This window comes from Natrix helvetica (assembly GCF_964273705.1).
Source record: "Natrix helvetica genome assembly, chromosome: 4".
Classification (NCBI taxonomy): domain Eukaryota; kingdom Metazoa; phylum Chordata; class Lepidosauria; order Squamata; family Natricidae; genus Natrix; species Natrix helvetica.
In genome coordinates this window covers 171,147,485-171,169,732 of record NC_138550.1, presented here as the reverse complement: position 1 = coordinate 171,169,732, position 22,248 = coordinate 171,147,485, and the positions used below count along the sequence as shown (strand labels likewise).

Genomic DNA, 22,248 nt, shown 5'->3' with positions numbered 1-22,248 from the left:
ACCCTTACAGAATCATAGAATGACAGGGCTGGAAGGGACCTTAGAGGTCTTCTAGTCCAGCCCCCTGCAGGAAGCCCTCAACCGTTTCACTTCAATGGCTCTCCAATCTCTTCTTCAAAACTTCCAATGTTGGAACCCAGATGCAGGCCAGTCCCAGAGCTGCTTCCCACCCACGACTGACCCCCGAATTTGGTGGGACCCCAATCCTTTTCATGACCCAATAGTTCTTCTAAAGACCCCCTCCCCAAAAGTGCGCGGGTGACTCAGCCCGGCTTGCCAAGGGATTTCCCTGCCCGCCCACAGCAAGCGGGGTTAGGTAAGAGCCCGGCACCCCCTGCCTTCCCCCCCCCTCCCCACGGGATGAGCTCACAGGGTGAAGCAAGAGCCTGGGCGCCTTCCCTTCCTCCAGGCTGGCTGGCCCGGCTGCCCAGCCTCCTGCTCCTGGCCCTCCTGGCCCCACCTCGCCGGCTCCCCCCTGGCCAAGACCTGCCCTCCAATCTGGGCTGGGGAATCTGCGGAGCCAGACAGGTTTTGTGGAATGGTTAACCTGGGGCAATCCCATCCTGAGCCAATCACCTGAGCCCAGCCGCCGCCGCAGACTTCAGCGCTCGGACACCTGTTGCAAACTTCCCCGGGCAAAGAAGACACCTCTGGCTTAGCAGCCGAGCCTTCCTGCCCAGCCATGCGCCTCATCCTTGGGACCCTGGTGCTCCACTGCCTGCTGGGGGCTGCCGTGCCAGGAGCCCCGCGGGAACCAGCCCTGCGGGAGCTCTGGGATCTCCTGTCCGGCAGCCGCGAAGGCGTTCTGCCCCGTCGCTCGGTGGATGCCCTGTTAAATATTGCGAGGTCCCGGGTGCAATGCTCTGCGGTGCCGTGTGAAAAGGTAGAGTGGGGGTAGCAGGCGGGCGGGGTCGTCCCGGCAGCTGGAAAAGCCTGGGTCAAACTCCAGCATGGGTGCAAAGGGCTGGGGCGCCCGGCAGGACCGGGACGGCAGCCTCAGCCACGGCAGCAGCTGCGTGAGGGGGAGGAAGAGGGCGAAGGAGAAGAGAAGCGGGGAGTGGGACTTTGGCATGGCTTTGCTGCCCCCCGCATTTCTTAGCTTCTCTTACAGGCGTGCCTGTGCGAGCCCAGGCGAGCCCCTGCCCTGGGCAACCTGGCTTCAGACGATCCCATCTGCTTGGCCATTCCAAAAGAATACAGAATGGCAGAGTCGGAAGGGTCCTGGGAGGTCTTCTAGTCCAACCCCCTGTTCAGGCAGGAAACCCTATATCACTTCAGACAATTTCTTCTTTAAAACCTCCAGTATTGGAGCACCCACAACTTCTTGTGGCAAGCTGTTCCACCGGTTAATTGTTCTCTGATTCAGGGTATTTCTCCTTAGCTTTAAGTTGCTTCTCTCCTTGATTAGTTCCATCCATTGTTTCTTGTCCTGCCTTCTGGTGCTTTGGAAAATAGGTTGACCCCCTCCTCTTTCTGGCAGCCCCTCAAATAGTGGAAGGCTGCTATCGGGTCACCCCTAGTCCTGCTTTTCATTAAACTAGACCTATCCAATTTCTGCAATCATTCTTAACAGAATAACAAGAGCTGGAAGGGACCCTGGAGGTCTTCTAGTCCAACCCCCCTGTAGGAAACCTTATATCATTTCAGACAAATGGTTGTCCAACCTCTTTTTAAAAACTTCCAGTGTTGGAGCATTCACAACTTCTGCTTTTGAACGTTTTCGGGGCTTTTTGGAAATGAGTTAGTCGGAAAAACTGAGACCGGATAAGGCAGGGTGGGGGCTGGGGGGGTTGGCTGGCAGACTGCAGGAGGAAGTTTCACTTAGATGAAAAAAATGGGCTGAGGGTTGAAATCAAGAGGGGGCAGCCTGGGGAGGGAGGGTCTCTCTCCCCCTCCCCCTCTCTCTCTTTCTATCTATCTATCTATCTATCTATCTATCTATCTCGTTTATTTATAATATAAAATACAAAAATACAAAGGAAAAAAGTAGGGAGGGAAAAGGGGGAAAAGAATAGGGAAAAAAGAAAGAAATGGCTTTGAATTCCGACTCCCTTTGGTGCAGTAGAATAAGATAAATTGCATCAAACCTCAACTTTTTACTTTTACGTATATTATGCATAGATAGGTAGGTAGGGGTATAGGTACAGGAACAGATAAATACAGATATATAACGTATAAGTATAAACCATCCATTTCTATAATAATAAATCTATCTCATCGGTAAACCCCAAAATCAAAGTTTCATTTTTTTCCCTCCACCTTAAGCACAAAATCCAGAAGTGGTTTCTAGATAGAAATGAAAGTAATTCTGGTGTTGTTGTTGTTTTCCTGTAACGAAAGCAATCCATTTCTGATAACTCCATCAACTTTGGCAGCCGTTCGTCCATTGCGGGAATCAAAACGTCGTTTCATTTTTGCGAATAGGGTAATCTTGCAGGATGGGGTGGGTGGGTGTCTCTTGAGGGTGTGATGGGGAGAGTTTAGTCTGGCGTACTTTATTGTCATTGCGCCTCGTACAACAAAATTAGATGCCATCTTCAGTGTACATGGCACATAAAAAAAACACAAACACACATGCTTCACATTCTATACAGTTGTATTGAAAACCCCTGATATTGCACGAATATTGCACTGTACTGTAGAATTCAACTTAGTTCCTGCTCTGGGGTAGAAGCTGAGAGCAGGCGGCAGGGGTGGGAATCACACCTGGAGCCGGTCAGGACAAGCACGACGATGCCACAGGTAGTCCTCGGCTTATGACCACAATTGAAATGAGGATTTCCCTTCTCAAGCAAGGCGAGTGAGTCACGCCCGATCTTACAACCCTTTTTGGCAACATTTGTTAAGCGAATCATGTGGTTGTTAAGTGAATCTCGCTTCCCCCACTGACTTTGCTTGTTGGAATCTGGTTGGGAAAGTCACAAAGGATGCCTAAGCAGGGAGGCTGGACTAGAAGACCTCCAAGGTCCCTTCCAACTTTGCTATTCTAGTCTAGTCTATTCTTATTCCTGTTCCTATTCTATTCTATTCTGCTGGGATTCGCTTAACAACGATGGCAAGAAAGCTCATAGAAAGCAGCAAAAATTCACTTACAAAAGGTTTCCCTTAGCAACAGAGGTTTTGGGCTCAATAGTGGTCATAAGTGGAGGATTACCTGTGCATGCTGGCTGCTAAGCACCTGAATTTTGATCCATGACCCTGGTGATGTAGTGGTCATACGTGAGAGGACTGGTCGTAAGTCACCTTTTCCAGTGCTGTTGTAGCTTCGAACGGTTGCTCAACAAATGTTTATAAATAACTACAAAAAATAACTACAAAATAAGGAGAAATTTCCTGACAGTGAGAACAATGAATCAGTGGAACAACTTGCCACCAGAAGTTGTGAATTCTCCAACTCTGGAAGTTTTTAAGAAGATGTTGGATAACTATTTGTCTGAAGTGATGTAGGGTTTCCTGCCTAGGCAGGGGGTTGGACTAGAAGACCTCCAAGGTCCCTTCCAACTCTGCTATTCTATTCTACTCTACTGTACTCTACTCTACTCTACTCTACCCTACTCTACTCTATTTCTACTTTATTCTATTTCTATTCTATTCTGTTTCTACTCTATTCTATTTCTACTCTAATCTACTTACTCCACTCTATTTCTACTTTACTCTATTCTGTTTCTATTCTATTCTGTTTCTACTCTATTCTATTTCTACTCTATTCTATTTCTACTCTATTCTATTTCTACTCTACTCTACTCTACTCTACTCTACTCTACTCTACTCTCTACTCTACTCTACTCTACTCTACTCTACTTTATTCTATATATGAGTCTCTCCCAAGCGTATGAGACTTACGGGCATAGTTACCCCACACTTCTATAAATCAGGGAAGCTCCCAAAAACCAGGAATTTCCCCAATAGCATCTCAGGGATCAATTAAAGAGAGAAGACGCAGAGTTTGCAAAAGAAAAAAAAAGGACTTTTTAATCATTTGGGCAAAGGCCCAGTGAGGTCTGCCTCTGTCTCTGGTTTGCTTCTGAAAAAGACTCTGCGCCTGAATACTGACATTTTGAGAAGAGGGTCTATTCTGGGTGGAGGGGGGCAACTTAGAGCTCGAGCTCACTCGTTTCTGCCTAGGGAATAATTTTGGGGAACTTTAAGATGGAGATGGACAGACTTACAAAAGAAATAAAGGATAAAAGAGAATCAGATTATTAGTAAGTATGGAATTTATGGTACAAATAGCTGGAGGAAAGATGCAAAGAATAAAAAAAACACTTAGGGAAGAAAGATTAAGAAATCAGAAAACATTTACAAAACTGCATAAATAAATAAGAGGGGAAATTAAGATATATTGTATATAGTTATAAGAGGAGTATATGTACACAAATAGATAAAAGATGCATTGCATAGAAATTAGCACATTGAAAGAGTAATATGTACAGAAGATATATATATATATATATGCCGTCTTTCTCCGTTCACATTTTAAGCCTAGCCGACAGCAGCCCGAAGATGGCAGGTGAGATCTTGCCGAAATATATATTTGTTTTCGTAGATTTTCACGGGTGTAGGTATGCTGGTTTTGTTGTATTCTTACATGGAAAAAGACCCGAATACCCCTGGTATCCACAAATACATACCTATTTCCCTGGCTCCGCTGATAAGGAGGAGAGCCTGTGGCTTACTGGTTCAAATCCCAGTAAGGGTATGGCTAGCTGATGAGAGCTAAATAGCTTGAAATAGATCTATACTAGTCTCCCTTTATTTAATTAATAAGCACAAATACAACATTTTACACACACACACACACACACACATACATACATACATGTATGTATCTATCTATGTATGTATACACACACACACACACACACACATATATAATATAATATTAATAATATATATATGCGCATGTACGGACACAAAGAGTATAATGGAGGCATGCCAATGTGGAAATGTTGCAAAGATGATTTTTGTGTTAAAAAATGAGGGGAAAAACTGTTTAATAAAAATATTTTTTTAAAAAAAGATTGAGTGGACTTGGATTCCTAGAATTCTGGGAATTCTGGGAAGGGTCGAAGTCCGCCCATCTTAAAGTGGGAAGGCTGGTGAAGCCTGCCATAAGGAAGAGTTCTCAGTCTGTCTTGGAAAAACTGGAAAGATGAGTCGAGCGAGCGAGAAGCCTTGGGAAAAAGGCTCGGAGCTTCCCTGTCTTCCTAGGTAGTCGGTGCGAGAGAGGGTGGCACAATCAGAGATCCTCGCCCAGACGGGTTGTACACGTTTCTGCCCAAGATAGGAAAATGTTTCAGTTGGGAGGAGGGAAAGGGGGAACGAGAGAGAGGGAGGGAGGGAGAGAGAAACTATCTTGCTTTGCTTCCCTTCCCTTCTGTATCCATTCATTTCTCCTCTCCTTCCTTCTTTTTCCTTTTCTTTCCCTCTTTTTCGCCTTTCCTTACTCTTTCTTGTTCCTTTCTCTCTTTCCTTTCCCTCTTCTTTCCTTTCCTTTCTCTATCTTTCCTTTTTCTTTTCTTTGCTTTTTTCTTCCCTTTCCTTTTTTCTTCCCTTTCTTTTCTTTTCCTTTCCTCCTCTGCCCTTCCCTTGTTCATCCATTTATTTTATTCTCTTCCTTTTATTTTTTTCCTTTCCGTCCTCCCCTTTTTATTCATTTACTCTCTTCCCTTCCTCCCCTCCCATTCCCTTCCATATTTCCTTCCCTGCTCTTCCCCTTTTCTTTTCCTTTCCTTTCTCTTCATCCGTTTCTTTTCTTTCTTTTCTTTTTTTCCTTTTTCCCCTTCCTTTTTTTTTCATCTATTTTCTTCTTTGCTTCCTCTCCTCCCATTCCCTTCCATATTCCCTTCCCCTTCTCTCTCTTTTTCTCCTTTCCTTTTTCTCTTTTCTCCTTTCTTTTTCTCCTTTCCTTTCTTTCTTTTTCTCCTTTCCCTTCCCTTTCCTCTTCCCTTTCTCCTTCCCTTTATCCATTTATTTTCTTCCTTTTCTTTTTCCCTTTACCCCCTTTCCATATCATGAAGTTACTTCCTTTCCCTCTTCTCCTTTCCCCTCTCCTGGTCCTTCCTTTCTCTAGACTAGCCAAACCCGCAACCGTTCTTCATCTGGCTTAGTCTCCAGAATTTCTGCAACCCTCCAGTCAGCCTTGATTCCGGGCAGCTGCCTGGACAAGTCCCAGTGCCCGTTTCCTCACAACATGCAAAGTGGTTTGTTTGCGCTGCTATTCCTTCTTCCTGGCACTAAGCGTGGCTGTTTTTCAACACCTCTGACCGTTGCAGCTTCCCTGTGACGATGGGGTGAAAATTCCAGCCTTTCCTTGGCAACTGGCATGTGCTTATGACAGTTTATTGATTTATAAAATACTGAATAGATAGATAGATAGATAGATAGATAGATAGATAGATAGATACATAGATAGATAGATAGATGATAGATAGATGATAGATAGATATTAAATAATAGAATAATAAAATAAAACAATAATAAAATAAATAAAATAAAATAAAATAAATAACATAATAAATAATTAAATAATTAAATAAAATAATAAAATAAAATAAATAACATGAATAACATAATAAATAATAAAATAATTGAATTAAAATAATAAAATAAAATAATAAAATAAAATAATAAAATAAAATAAAATAATAAAATAAATAGTAAAGTGGAGTAAAGTAAAAAAAATAAAAAATAAATGAAATAAAATGAATAAAATAAAATAATAAAATAAAAATAATAAAACTAAAATAATAAAACTAAATTAAATTAATAAAATAAAGTTCAAAAATAAAATAAGTGAAGTGAAGTGAAGGTAAAGTGAAATGAAATGAAATGAAACTTTAGGCAGTTGCAGGGTTCTGGGTCATGTCATTGGCCCTCCTAACCTTCCCAGGCATCTCCTTCCAAGCGAAGTCAATGAGGCAAGCTGGATTCGTTTAAGGACCACACGACTCACTTTAACAACTGCAGTGATTCACTGAAGCATCCTGGCCAAAAAAAAAAAAAATAAGGTCGTAAAACGGGACCAACCCTCACTGAACAGCTGCCTGCCTTGGGAATAGTGTGATTTGATACCAGGCAGGCGTCAATTAAAATTCAATGGGGGAAATAAATAAACAGAAATATCGGGCCCTCTTTGGGGTCGGTAGGTCGAGGGCTTGTGCCACCACTGCCACCAGCGTGAATGGTCGCCTACGTCACTTTGGGGGACCCAGGAGAAGGAAAGAGGAGGGAGAAGGGGGGGCAGGAGACCCACCTGGCAGCTCTCCTTGCCAGCCTAGAGGAGGGTGGGACTGTGTTTGCCTCCTCTGCAACCATGGCAGTTTCTCTTAAGAATCCTCACCCTGCCTACCTGATGATCACTTATACCTCCCGTTTACAGGGAAACAACCAAAGCAGGTTTATTTGCCAGGCAGGGAGAGTTGTGTATTATTTGCACAAACTCTGTGTAAGCACTTCAAACTCACCAAAGGAATCTGGAGAACTTAATGGCTCTTCGGATTAGATCCAAGGGGCCTATTGTTCAACTCAACGTTTCTCAAGCTTTGCAACTTGGATGGACTTTGACTCCCAGAATTCTTTGCTGGACGGGGGAATTCTGGGAGGCAAAGTCCACCCTCTGGAAGTTGCTGAGATTTTAGAAGAGAAGAGAGGATGGCATAGAAGAGAATAATGTAGAAGAGATTAGCAGAGTTGGAAGGGACCTTGGAAGTCTTCTAGTCCAACCCCCTGCCTAGGCAGGAAACCTTATACCGTTTCAGACAGATGGCTATCCAACATCTTCTTAAAGACTTCCAGTGTTGGGGCATTCACAACTTCTGGAGGCAACTCCTGTTCCACCGGTTAATTGTTCTAACTGTCAGGAAATTTCTCCTCAGTTCTAAGTTGCTTCTCTCCTTGATTAGTTTCCACCCATTGGTTCTTGTCCTGCCCTCAGGTGCCTTGGAGAATAGCTTGACTCCCTCTTCTTTGTGGCAACCCCTGAGATATTGGAACACTGCTATCATGTCTCCCCTGGTCCTTCTGTCTATTAGAAAAGACATACCCAGTTCCTGCAATCGTTCTTCATTTGTTTTAGTCTCCAGTCCCCTAATCCTCTTTGTTGCTCTTCTCTGCACTCTTTCTAGAGTCTCCACATCTTTTCTACATCGTGGCAACCAAAACTGAATGCAAATATTCCAAGTGTGGCCTTACCAGGGCATTATAAAGTGGTATTAACACTTCACGTGATCTCGATTCTCTCCCTCTGTTTTTGAGCAATACTAACTGGATTTCTTGCCATTCTCCCTTGAGTTCATTCTCCTGCTAATATTCAGAATCGGAATAGAGCTGGAAGGGGCCTTGGAGGTTTTCTAGTCCAACCCCATGCTCAGGCAAGAGACCCCATACCATTTCAGACAATAGTTCAATCAATCAGAATAGATTTGGAAGGGACCTGGGAGGTCTTCTAGTCCAACCCCCTAGTGGTATGGAGTCTCAGGCGGGAGCCCCGATACCATTTCAGACAAATAGTTATCCAATCTCTTCTTAAAAACCTCCAGCGATGGGTCACCCACAACCTCTGGTGGCAAGCGGTTCCACTGGTTAATTGTCCTCCCTGTCAGGAAGTTTCTCTTTAATTCCAGTTTGCTTCTCTCCTTGGTTAGTTTCCACCCGTTGCTTCTTGTCTTGTCTTTTCTCCACAATACTTGCTCACCATCCAAGTCCAATTCTCTGCCACTTTATCCAGCATCATCACTAATCAAAAATGTACATTTTCTTTCTTTCGCTAATTCACTTTTCCCAACAGGTTGGGGAAACCACGAGAAAGAAGGACGAGGGGCGACATGGTAGCAGTCATCGAATATTTGAGGGTCTGCCCCAAAGAAGAGGGGGGGGGCTCAACCTGTTCTCCAAATCACCTGATGACAGGACATGAAGCAACGGATGGAAGCCAATCCAGGAGAGGAATTAAGGAGACGCTTCCTGACAGGGAGGACAATTAACCAGTGGAACAGCTTGACACCAGAAGTTGTGGGTGCTCCAACACTGGAAGTTTTTAAGAAGAGACTGGGCAGTCACTGGTCTGGAATGGAATAGGATTTCCTGCCTAAGCAGCAGGTTGGACTAGAAGACCTCCAAGGTCCCTTCCAGCTGTATTCTGTATTGAATTGGACTTCATGCACCAACCTGATGTCCCTGTGCCTTAATTTGTCTTAATTCCCTTCCTCCCTCAGTGTCCATCTTCTGTTGGCTTTATCATTTATTTGATTGTTTTACTTATTTATTTACTTACTTATTTTGCTGGCTGGGGAATTCCGAGAGTTGAAGTCCACCCGCCTTGAAGGGGTCCAGGGGGAAAAACTAACAGCTGGTTCTCCTCGGGGTCCATTCTTGTAAGGTGCTCTCCGCAACACAGGTAGTCCTCGACTTACAGCAGTTTGTTTAGTGACCAAACCACCCTGACAAAAGGGGCTTAGGGCCTTTTTTCACGCACAGCATCCCTGTGGACACGCGGTCAGAATTCGGATGCTTGGCAACTGGTTCACATTTACGACGGTTGCTGGGATCACGTGATCCCCTTTTGCGACCTTCTGACAAGCAAAGTCCATGGGGAAGCCAGGTTCACTTAACAACCGGGTGGCTGACTTAACCACTGCAGTGATTCGCTTAACAACCGTGTGGCAAGAAAGGTCCTAAAATGGGGGCAAAGCCCACTTCATGTCTCCCTTGGCCACACACATTTTGGCCTCAACGGTGGTCGTAAGTCGAGGACCACCTGCAAACCCATCTCCACATCTTCCAGAGATGTTCAGCCGTGAGGCCCCATGTGGGACAAGAGGAATGGTGAACCTTCTTCTCTTCTGCAGTGCCTCTCGCCCGCCAATGTCTTGGAGCTGGTAGGGAAGACCACGTCCGGAGACTTCAACCTCACATCCGCGCAGCTGCTGACCTTCTCGGCAGGCCTGGTCTTCTACTTCTCTGACCCCATGGACGCCTGCAAGGCCGTGACCAAGAAACGCTGGGTGGCTGAGGTCCACGATTTCCAAGCCAAATTCTTCAATGGGAGCCCAGCGACCGGAGTCAACCGGGAGAAAGTTGCCCGGCAAATGCTTCTCATCCAGAAGAATGCCAAGTCCATCAAAAAAGAGGAGGTAAGGGGGCAGTAAGTGTAAGGCTCTGGGTGGGTGAAAAACATGCCTCCCGGAAGTTCGAGAAGTCCAGAAATGGGTCTGTTTCCAACCTCCAGAGGGCCTCCTATTCTATTCTGCATTTCTATTCTATTCTATTCTGCATTCCTATTCTATTCTATTCTGCATTCCTATTCTATTCTACTGTTCTTTCTGTTCTATTCTTCATTGTATTCTATTCTATTTTATTCTGCAATTCTATTATATTCTGCATTCCTATTCTATTCTATTCTATTCTATTCTTCTATTCTTCTCTATTCTATTCTATTCTGTTCTATTCTAATTCTTATTATCTATTCTATTCTATTCTATTCTATTCTATTCTATTCTATTCTATTCTATTCTATTCCATTCCATATTCTATTCTATTCTATTCTCTGTTCTGTTCTAATTCTCTATTCTATTCTATTCTATTCTATTCTATTCTATGCTACTGTTCTGTTCTTTCTGTTCTATTCTTTATTCTATTCTATTTCATTCTATTACGTTCTGCATTCTATTCTATTCTGAATGAATGAATGAAATTTAATATGTTAGCCGCACCCTCTCCAAAAGGACTCGGGGCGGCGTACAATAAAACACATACAATATACATATATATACAATACATATACAAATACAAATAAACACATACACATACATGTACCTGGAGGAGGTAACACTCATAAAATATATATAAAATAGAATTAAAATAACTATTTAAAACACCCTCAGTTAAAATTACAAAATTTAAAAACCCGTCAGGAGCAATAGGATAAAAAATATGGTTGAGCCAGGCCAGCTAATTGGAAGAGGTGGGTCTTGAGCTTTACACGAAAGGAGCGGAGGTCAGAGGTATTCCTAATATCCGGGGGGAGGTCATTCCACAGGGCTGGGCCCATAACAGAGAAGGCTCTGCTCCTAGGCGCCGCCCCCCGACACTGTTTGGTGGACGGCACCTGGAGAAGTCCCTCTCTGTGCGAGCGAATTGGTCGTAGGGATGCATGGGGCAGGACGCGATCCCACAGGTAACTAGGTCCTGTGCCATGGAGCGCTTTAAAGATCGTTATCAAAACCTTGAAACGCACCCGATAGACCACAGGAAGCCAGTGCAGCTCGCGCAGGAGAGGTGTTACATGGGAGTACCTAGTACTCCCCATAATCAACCGCGCGGCCGCATTCTGGACCAACTGCAGTCTCCGAGTGCATCTCAAGGGAAGCCCCATGTAGAGAGCATTGCAGTAGGCCAGGCGAGACGTCACCAGCGCATGAGTGACTGTGCGTAAGGCATCCCGGTCCAATAGGGGGCGCAATTGGCGCACCAGGCGAACCTGGTGGAACGCCCCCCTTGCCACGGCTGTCACATGGTCATCCATGGACAGCCGGGCATCCAGGAGGACGCCCAAATTGCGCGCCCGATGGCCAGAGATGGAAACAACTGGTTGAACCGGGGGGCCGGAACCCACAGCCACTCCGTCTTGGAGGGGTTGAGTTTGAGTCGGTTGCCATCCATCCAGACCCGTACGGCTTCCAAGCACCGGGACATCACTTCGACAGCCTCATTGGGGTGGTTTGGGGTGGAAATGTACAACTGGGTATCATCAGCGTACAGATGATATCCCACCCCGAAACCACGAATGATCTCGCCCAGTGGCTTCATATATGTGTTGAACAGGAGTGGCGAGAGGACTGACCCCTGTGGCACCCCACAAGTGAGGGGGCTCAGGGCCGATCTCTGCTCCCCTGCCAACACACGTTGCGTCGGGCCGGAGAGGTAGGAGCCGAACCACCGTAAAACAGTGCCCCGAACCCCCAGCCCCTCCAGTCAGTGCAACAGGATACCATGGTCGATGGTATCAAAAGCCGCCGAGAGGTCTAATAGGACCAGGATAGAGGAACAACCCCTATCTCTGGCCCTCCAGAGATCATCAACCAACGCGACCAAGGCCGTCTCCGTGCTGTGCCCGGGTCGGAAGCCGGACTGGCGCGGGTCTAGATAATCATTTTCCTCCAGGTGTCGTGGAAACTGAGAAGCTACCACACTCTCTACAACCTTCGCTAAAAAGGGAAGGTTGGAGACAGGACGATAATTGGCTAGCTCCGTTGGGTCCAGGGAAGGCTTCTTGAGTAAGGGTCTCGCCACCGCCTCTTTCAAGGTGGCCGGAAGAGACCCCTCGCCCAGCGAAGCGTTTACTAGGCCCAGGAGCCAGTCACGTGTAACCTCCCAGTACAAGCCAGGAGGGACACGGGTCCAGCAAACATGTGGTAGGTCGCAGCCGTCCACGCAATCTGTCCAAATCCTCGATGGCAACCAAGTCAAACTCCTCCCAGAGTGGTCTCTCAAGACTCGCCTCGGACGTCTCCACTGGACCACTGAAAGGGACCCATTCCTTCCGGATTTGAGCAATTTTATCCTGCAGATATTTCCCAAATTCCTCTGCCCTACCCTGTAAAGGGGCTTCCCGCGGCCTCTGAAACAGAAGGGAGCGGGTCACCCAAAACAGGGCGGCAGGGCGGTTCTCTGCGGATGCAATGAGAGCGGCACAATATTGACGTTTGGCCGCTCTCAATGCCACAAGGTACGTCCTTAAATGGGTTCGTACCTGTGCTCGGTCGAATTCGGAACGGGAGGATCTCCAACGACTCTCTAGGCGTCACTTGCAGCGTTTCATCACCCTTAGCTCCTCGGTAAACCAAGGGGCCAGGGTGGTTCGTTGCCGCAGGAGAGGCCGCAAAGGCGCCACTCGGTCTAAGGCCCCGGTAGTCGCATTGTCCCATGCAATCACCAGGTCCTCTACCCGGTGGCGGGTCAGATCTATTCTATTCTTCTATTCTTCTCTTTTCTATTCTATTCTATTCTGTTCTGTTCTATTCTAATTCTTATTCTCTATTCTATTCTATTCTATTCTATTCTATTCTATTCTATTTTATTCCATTCCATTCCATTCCATATTCTATTCTATTCTATTCTATTCTCTGTTCTGTTCTAATTCTCTATTCTATTCTATTCTATTCTATTCTATGCTACTGTTCTGTTCTTTCTGTTCTATTCTTTATTCTATTCTATTTCATTCTATTACATTCTGCATTCTATTCTATTCTATTCTTCTATTCTTCTCTTTTCTATTCTATTCTGTTCTGTTCTGTTCTGTTCTGTTCTATTCTAATTCTAATTCTTATTCTCTATTCTATTCTATTCTATTCTATTCTATTCCATTCCATATTCTATTCTATTCTATTCTCTGTTCTGTTCTGTTCTAATTCTCTATTCTATTCTATTCTATTCTATTCTATTCTATTCTATGCTACTGTTCTGTTCTTTCTGTTCTATTCTCTATTCTATTCTATTCTATTCTATTCTATTCTTATTTCATTCCATTCCATTCCATTCCAATATCTTTGATAGGGTTAGACATAACTAGCTCCCTCAACCATTAGCTAATTAATTGAATTTATTAGTCCCTCTTCTTCGTCTGTAGCTGGAAAATAATCCTGGCTGGGTGGAGAAAGGGGGAAGGCCAGCCTAAATCTCTCACCTGCTCTCCTCTGCTCCTCAGCCCTGTGCAGAAATGGACGAGATCTTCAAAGGCAGCGGCTCTGTTACCCACCGCGTGGCATCAGAACAAGCCGGGCAGGTGTTGGCGTTCCTCTCCTATCACGTCTTACGAGGGGGCTGCGTCCATGCGCTGCCCCACAAACACTACTTTCTGGACTACATTTTCCAACACTACGGCAACGGGACTCCCAACCTCACACTGGCAGGTAAGTCTCCAAGCTGTGGGTTTTATACCCAGGTGGGAACCAGAGAGAGAGAGCAAGTGTGGGCAAGGAGTTGTGAATGCCCGTCTTAAGGGACACCAATTCCCTTAGCTCTCCTTATTTTATTTTATACTAGCTGATAACCCGGGATTTCCCAGGTATTTATTTATCCCAATCCTTTATTAGACAGGAAAAGGAATGAATTATATCTATAGTGTGAACTCAAAGTAATTCACTATAGATATAATTGATTCCTTTTCATTTCAGCGGCCCAGGCGTTCCAGAGTTATGTTGGAACACACAGACACACATGAATTTGAATCCAAAATGCACACTATCACTGTCAAAAGTACTGTGATTTGACAAGTGGTGGCTTCCTCACCAGTTTACTACCAGTTTGCTGAGAGGGCGTTTTGCACGCCTGTAAGAAAGTAACCAAACTCATAGAGTAACAAGGAACCTATAGTTGTCCTCCTCCTCCTCCTCCTCCTCCTCCTCCTCCTCCTCCTCCTCCTCCTCCTCCTCCTCCTCCTCCTCCTCCTCCTCCTCTTCCTCCTCCTCCTCCTCTTCCTCCTCTTCCTCCTCCTCCTCTCTTCAGAGAGCACCGAGGACTCCCCAGTTCAACCCTGAGCTACAGAGATGATCTTCTAACAATCTTCTATTCACTTGTCTAACTATTTCATGACACTGTCTATAGTTGGGAGACAACAAAGCCATGGGAGTGAGGTTTAAATAACAATAGGCCTGGGATATCTATATCAGCTGTGCCAATCTTGGCAACGTTAAGACTTCAACTCCCAGGATTCCCCAGGCAACCATGTTAGGAGCTGAAGTCCACTGGTCTTAAAGGTGCCAAGTTTGGACACCCTGTTCTCCACCATGACTCTGGCAGAAGAGCTAAAAGAGACTTCTCCAACAGGGTGGCCTTGAGTTCTTCTGGCCTTCAACACTTCCTAGTCAACGTGGCCAAAGGTTTAGGAGACACAAGTCGAGCTCATAAGAGACTATAGATCGATGGGATTTGTAGGCCACCTTAGAGGGAACCCAAATAAAGAGGTGAGGACTGGGTTCCCCCCCAGATGAACTCAACTCCCATAATTCTTTGGGTCAGGCTACTTCAAGCTTTGGAGGGCTTCTTTGCAGTCAACAGATTTAGAGGACCCCAAATTGAGTGTAGAAGAACAGGTAGGATGGGAAGAATGTACAATGACCTCTGACCTTTCTTGATTTACAACAGGGTTGACCAAACTAATGGTACAGTTGGAGGTCGGTCCTGGGAGAAAAGATGGCAGCCATGACCATGGCCATGACCATGGCCATGACCATGACCATGACCAACACGATGGCCATAACCAACACGATGGCCATGACCACGATGGCCATGACCACGATGGCCATGACCACGATGGCCATGACCATGATGGACATGACCATGGTCATAAAAATGCCACACATGGTAGCCATGATCATGACGATCACTCGGACCATCACCATGGCAACGAAACAGGCCACCACCATGGCAACGAAACAAGCCACCACCATGGCAACGAAACAGGCCATCACCACAAGGAGCCCCATGGAAACAGAAGTGAAAGTTCTCCGGTGCGCTCAAAACGAAGTCCTGCAGACGTGGAAGAACATGATGTCCGCCAGAACATCTGGGACACGGTGAGAGTTGTCCTTCTTTAACCCCGCTATAGGCATAGAGGTGAGCCCACCTGGAGATTTATCTGTGTCCTCGGGGGTCTCACCTGAGTAGGGCAAATGGGTGTGGAGCCTACTTGGAACTGCTGAAAGGACTGTGTTGTAAACTGGAGATGGATGATATCGTAGCCCTTTGCACCACTCAGGTGACCCTGAGGACACAGGTAAAGCTCCAGGTGGCCTCAAGGACCCTCTAAAAAGGATGCAAATGACCAGCTGCCTGCAAGGAATACAAATCCTTCCCTTCCCCACCATCCAGTCAGAGCTGAAGAAGCTTCTGGGATGAGAAGTGAAACATCTTCAAAGAAAAACCAGAAAGTCCAGTTGCCTCTTGAAAAAAACCCCTTGGGACCCCACTACTAAGGGGGGTGGGTCAATGTCCAGGGCCCTTCAGCATTCCCAAGCCAATGCCAGTCACTCATGGGCTTTTCTTTTCTTTCTTTCTTTCTTTCTTTCTTTCTTTCTTTCTTTCTTTCTTTCTTTTTTCTTCCTTCCTTCCTTCCTTCCTTCCTTCCTTCCTTCCTTCCTTCCTTTTTCTTTCTTTCTCTCCAGGTCTGTCTCAGCCCCACTGATATCTTCAAGATTTACGAGATTGACGATGCCGTTGGAATCAGCCGCCCAGATTTCACCCGCCTGAGCCCAGCTCTGGTGCAGCAGACGCTCAGCAAGGCCTGCTCCGCCCCCCGGAAGGTTCCAGAAGAAGGGCGCCTCACCACAGCCGAGAGTGAGTCCCTCCCCGGGAGACCCCCGCCTGCCCCAACCCTCTCTAAACCAGGAGTGTTCCCAACCTTGGCCACTTGAAGACCGGTGGACTTCAATTCCCAGAATCCCCCAGCCAGCGCATGCGCTGGCTGGGGGATTCTGGGAATTGAAGTCCACCGGTCTTCAAGTGGCCAAGGTTGGACACCCCTGCTCTAAACCCATCAGGAAAATGGTTCCTGCCAGAATCAAACATCTGCCTTGAAGTTCTCCCATATGAGAATCTCCCTTCTGTTATTCTACGGAGGACCTCTGAGCTTCTACAGCCCAATCATGACTGGTCGTTTCTGGAGTTTGTCCTCTAACATTTTAAATAATGTGGAGGTGTCTAGGATGTTTGTCTCACTAGGAACCTCTCACACCATCCAGGAACCCCTAAAAAGCTTTCCGAGGCACATAGGAGAAGCGCATCTCCTTGGAATGGCCACTGACTCATTGTTGCAGGGGGGAGAACTCTTTGCGCTCTGTCTCTCTCTCTCTCTCTCTCACACACAGCCTTAACATGTTTTGTAAGTGCACGGAGTGCTTCTGTACTAGAGACAAATTCTTTGTGTGGCTACCACACTTGACCAAATAAAGTTATTTTAGTCTTTTCTGTTCTGTTTTCACTATTCTATTCCATTTTGTTCCATTCTATTCTGTTTTGTATATGTTCTGTTTTGCTCTGCTGGCTGGGGAATTCTGGGAGTTGAAGTCCACAAGTCTTAAAGTTCCCAAGTTTGGACACCCCTATTCTAGTCTATTCTGTTTTTTTCTATTCTGTTTTCCATATTCTATTCTGTTCTGTTTCCTATATTCTATTTTATTCTGTTCAACTCTGTTTTCTATATTCTATACTGTTCTTTTCTGTTCTGTTCGAGTCCCTTCTGGGAGAGGGGGCGGTCTAGAAGCACAAATAAATTGAATTGAATTGAATAAATCTGTTCCGTTTTCTTTTCTTTCTTTCTTTTTAAATTTTTAAACTTTTATTGAAAATTATAAACTTTAAAATACAAATGCCTTTAAAAATAATTTTGTAAAAGTCATAATCCATTTTGACAGTACTAACATACCCATTTGTTATTCAAATACATTTTTATACATTCCTAATTATTCCTATATCTATTCATCTATGTTTCTCGTACATTTCATGTTCCTATTATTCATCCATTGATATCAGTTTTCCCAAACTGTATAATATTCTGTCCCTTAACTCCAAGGTGAGTTTATCCATCTCTGGACAATCAAGAATCTTTTGGATTATTGTACAGTCTCTTGTATCACTTTTCCAACAATGTGCGAGTGTTATTATTCTCACTGTTCTGTTTCCTATATTCTATTCTATTCTGTTTTTTCTATTTGTTTTCCATATCCTATTATGTTCTGTTTCCTATATTCTGCTTTTTCTATTTGTTTTCCATATCCTATTCTGTTTCCTATATTCTATTCTGCTTTTTCTATTTATTTTCTATATCCTATTATGTTTTCTATATTCTATTCTGCTTTTTCTATTTGTTTTCCATATCCTATTCTGTTTCCTGTATTCTATTTTATTCTGCTTTTTCTATTTATTTTCTATATCCTTTATGTTTTCTATATTCTATTCTGCTTTTTCTATTTATTTTTTATATCCTATTATGTTTCCTATATTCTATTCTGCTTTTTCTATTTGTTTTCCATATCCTATTCTGTTTCCTATATTCTATTTTATTCTGTTTTTTCTATTTGTCTTCCATATCCTATTCTGCTGTGTTTCCTATATTCTATTCTGTTCTGTTCCAGTCTGTTCTAGCGTAGCCTACTCCATTCTGCTTTCCTTGGGTTATTCCTCCCTCCCCTTCCTTTCTCCCCAGAGTACATCTATGGCTCCCTGGCCACCCTGGTGGTGTGCTTGTGCGCCCTTTTCGGCATTGTGGTTCTGCTTTGCACCGCTTGCATCAGTGCTTACCAGTATGTCATCCAAACCTTCGTCAGCCTGGCCGTCGGATCGCTCACGGGGGACGCCCTGCTGCACCTCATCCCCAAGGTCCGTGCGGGTGGGGCTGGGGGGGCATGAAAAGGGGGCAACGGAGAGATGAAGTGGAGAGAGGAGTAGAGAAGAGTGGAAGGGAGGAGGGGAGGGGAAAGGAGAGGAAGAGAGAAAGAAGAGTGGGGAGAGGGGAGAGGGAAGCAGAGGTGAGGAAGAGAGTAGGAGAGAGGAGAAGGAGAGAGGAAGGGGAAGTAGAGAAGAGAAAGGAGGGATGGTGGAAGCAAATAGTGAGGAAAAGAAGGAGGTAGGGAGTGGGAGAGAAGGAGAGGAGGTAGGGTTGTTATAGAAACAGGTATAATATGGTGTATGGAAAGCAGAAGAGCAAATGAGAGTTGTTGTTGGTAGATGGTGAGAGGAACTGATATAATACTGGATAATATATAACACTGTTTGTTAAGATGTAGTGGTATCCTTGTGGATAGTTATATGAAAAGAAAAGAAAAAAGAACTCCGGGCATGAGAACGAAAAGGGACACAGGTACTCCTCGACTCATAACAGTTTGCTTAGTGGCCTTTCAAAGTTAAAACGGGACTGGAAAAAGAGTGACCTATGACCCTTTTCCACACTTACGACCATTGCGGCATCCTGATGGTTACATGATTTACATCTGAATTCTGGACAACCGATTCACACTTATGACGGTTGCAAAGTCCCGGGGTCACGCCATCCCCTTTTGCGACCATCTAACCATGGGGATGCCAGGTTCACTTAACAATCCTGTGACTCAGTTAACAATGGCCACGATTCACTTAACAAATGTGGCAAGAAAGTTCGTGACCGGGCGCAAAACTCCCTGAACAATTTTCTCACTTAGCAACAATGGGGCTTAATGTTGGTCGTACGTTGAGGATTACCAGTGTTTGAGAAGAAAGGGTGGGTTTCTGGGTTGGGGGGCAGCCCCAGATACAACTGAACAAGAGGGAAACCCCCTTTTTACATTCAGGGATCTAGAATAGAATGAATGAGCTGGAAGGGACCTTTGGAGGTCTTCTAGTCCAGCCCCTTCCAAAGGCTCTCTGATGTGGGCTCCAAGATTACTAACACTAGGGGAAGGAAGGAGGGCAGGGGTATAACACAGCCTTCTTCACCCCCCCCCCAAGTATTCCAGGAGAGGTAGTCCTCGAGATACAACTGATCACTTAACAGCTGTTTCAAGTTACAACCGCCCCCCTCCCCCCACTAAAAGCTACTTATGACCCTGTTTTGAAGTTACGGCTACTGTGGAGCCCCCAGTCATTCGTCCTCATGACCGACCGCAGGGAGGCTGCAGTGCCCCCTGCCTACCTCCCCCTCCATCCCACCGCACCCCACTGAGACCCCCTAAGCTTCGGCCCTACTCCACTCATGCCCATCAAACACTGAAGAGTTTACTTTTGGAGATCTCTGGATGTGTCTTGCTTAGTGGAGGTCACGCCTTTTGACCATAATGAGCAGGCTCCCTTCCGGTTGTTTTTCAAGGACGTAATGGAAGTGTAACTAGTAGCTCGGCCAGATCTCACCTCTCATGATGGGCAGGCTCCATTACCATACTTTCTCAAGGACCAGATATCTGCCTTTGGGCACTGCAGAAATGTCATGGAAGTGTAATTAGTAGCTCTACCCAACCTGACCGTCTTGTGATGTACTATTGCTATGAAAGACCACTCTCCTTCCGTTCTGGGTTGCAATGACACTCAGACCACCACTCTCATTTCAGTTCTTGGGCCTCCATTCTCACACCCACAACGAGGGCGACGCCCACCTCCACCACGGTCCCGGGGCCAATGACAAACTCTGGAAGCTCCTGGCTGTGCTCGGAGGTCTCTACCTCTTTTTCCTCTTGGAGAAATTCTTCACCCTCCTGGGACATTCGCACGAGGAGGTGAGTCGGCTGCTTGTTCTGAATTGGGGGTAAGGGGTGGACAAGGAGGAAAGAGGTGAAAACGTATCAACGAGACGTCCAACCTAGAATTCAGGAGGAATTTATTGATAGTGAGGACAATTTATCAGTGTAGCGGTTTTCCTCTAGAAGGTGTGGATGCTCCACCGCTGGAGGTCTTCAAGAAGAGATTGGACAACCCTTTCTCCAGAATGGTGTAGGGTCTCCTGCTTGGGCGGGTGGTTAGACTAGAAGACCTCCAAGGTCCCTTCCAACCCTGTTAGTCTGTAATTTCAAAGCCCCCGAAGGCAGGACAAGAAGCAACGGATGGAAACTTATCAAGGAGAGAAGCAACTTGGAATTAAAAAGCAATTTCCTGACAGTGAGAACAATTAATCTGTGGAACAACCTACCTCCAGAAGTTGTGAATGCTCCAACAATGGAGGTTTTGAAGAAGAGATTGGACATCATTTCTCTGGAATTGTTTAGGGCTGTCCTACCTTGGGAACTTTAAGACTTGTGGACTTCAACTCCCAGAATTCCCCAGCCTGCCTTCTCCAGCAATTCTGGGGATTGAACTCTTTAAGAAGTCTTAAAGTTAAGCCAAGCTTAGATACCCCTGGTGTTGGGTCTCAAATGGTGGTCCTTTAAAAAAAATTTTTTTTTTAATTGCAGTTTTTTAAAAGAAAAAAGAAAAAACTTTGACAGTTTCCTTCTATACAACATTTCCATATTGGTATCCATCCATTATATGTGCGTTCCCTCCCACCCTCCAATCTGTCATTGTCTATACATGTAATCCCAGTGTTTTTATACATACAAAGGTCTTCATTTCTTGAGCCATTCATTGTATGTCATCTCCATTTATACATCTTTATTACTAATTTCTAACTCCTATATCTTCTTTGTTTAATCTTTCCTTTTTAAAAAGAGTTTTATTATTTTTCAATGACAAAAATAAACATCCCATCTTTCCTTATGCAGTGTGTCATCTGGGCACACACATCTCTGTGCAACTATCGTTCCTCTGTGGCAACATCTTTCACATTCATATTAACATTATTTCCCTAAGTTTAATATTATAATATATTGAGCATTTAAACTATATGGAACTCACCATTTTTCTTCTTGATATCTTTTAGTAATGACATCATATTAACAATGAACATCATTATTCTCATCATACACATACTAACAGTTTTCATCTTATTTATATCTCTATCTAAGTATATCATCTACTTATTTTTTAGCTTTCTTCGTTTCCAAACTCCATTTCCCCCCCAACCATTGGTAAAATACTTCCCAAATTATATAATATTCAGTTTGCTCTTTCTTCTTAATTGCTAATGTTAATGTGTTCATTTTTGCACATTCTAATATTTTCCTTTAAGCTTTCCTTAAGCTCCTTAAGCTTTACACCTGTCCTCTAACCTCAACGGGGACCTAGATTTGAGGATTACCTGAAATTCTCTCAACCCCTCTGCTGCCACCTGGTGGTGCTCCAAATATTGGCAATTTGAGTCTTATAATCCAATTAGTATAGTCTTTATTGTCATTAATAAATACAACAAAATTGGTGACTAAAACTTACTAAAACTCTCATCTTTCAATCGCCCCCAAACGGTGCATCATGACAGAAAAAAACAATGAGTCAAGCCCCCTCCCCAAATGTTTTAAATTAAGAAATGCATAAAAAATTAAAGTGCCACTATTTTTACGTACAGCGAATCCTCGACTTACCGGTAGAACTGTTCATTTAGTGACCGTCGGAAGTTACAATGGCACTGGGGGGAAAATGACTTAGGACCATGTTCACACTTATGACCATTGCAGCCTCCCCAGGGTCATGTGATCAAAACTCAGAGGCTTGGCAACTGGTTTGTGTTTACGACGGTTGCTGTGTCCTGGGGTCACGTGATCCCATTTTGCAACCTTCCGACGAACACTGTCAATGCGGAAGGCAGATTCACTTAATGACGGTGTTACTGACTTGACAAGTGCAGTGATTCGC

The 22,248-nt window shown here is 44.8% G+C and overlaps 1 protein-coding gene across 1 annotated transcript in view; it reads left to right on the top strand.

Moving 5' to 3' along the window:
* Positions 1-396: 396 nt before the first annotated feature.
* Positions 397-22,248, top strand: part of SLC39A4 (solute carrier family 39 member 4) — a 25,745-nt gene continuing 3,893 nt past the window's right edge. Inside the window, 9 exon segments of the mRNA XM_081951997.1 lie at positions 397-883; positions 9,849-10,133; positions 13,706-13,910; positions 15,145-15,575; positions 16,164-16,335; positions 18,203-18,375; positions 20,076-20,240; positions 20,243-20,287; positions 20,290-20,367. Coding sequence (XP_081808123.1) covers positions 683-883; positions 9,849-10,133; positions 13,706-13,910; positions 15,145-15,575; positions 16,164-16,335; positions 18,203-18,375; positions 20,076-20,240; positions 20,243-20,287; positions 20,290-20,367 — 1,755 coding nt within the window. The 5' untranslated portion in view covers positions 397-682.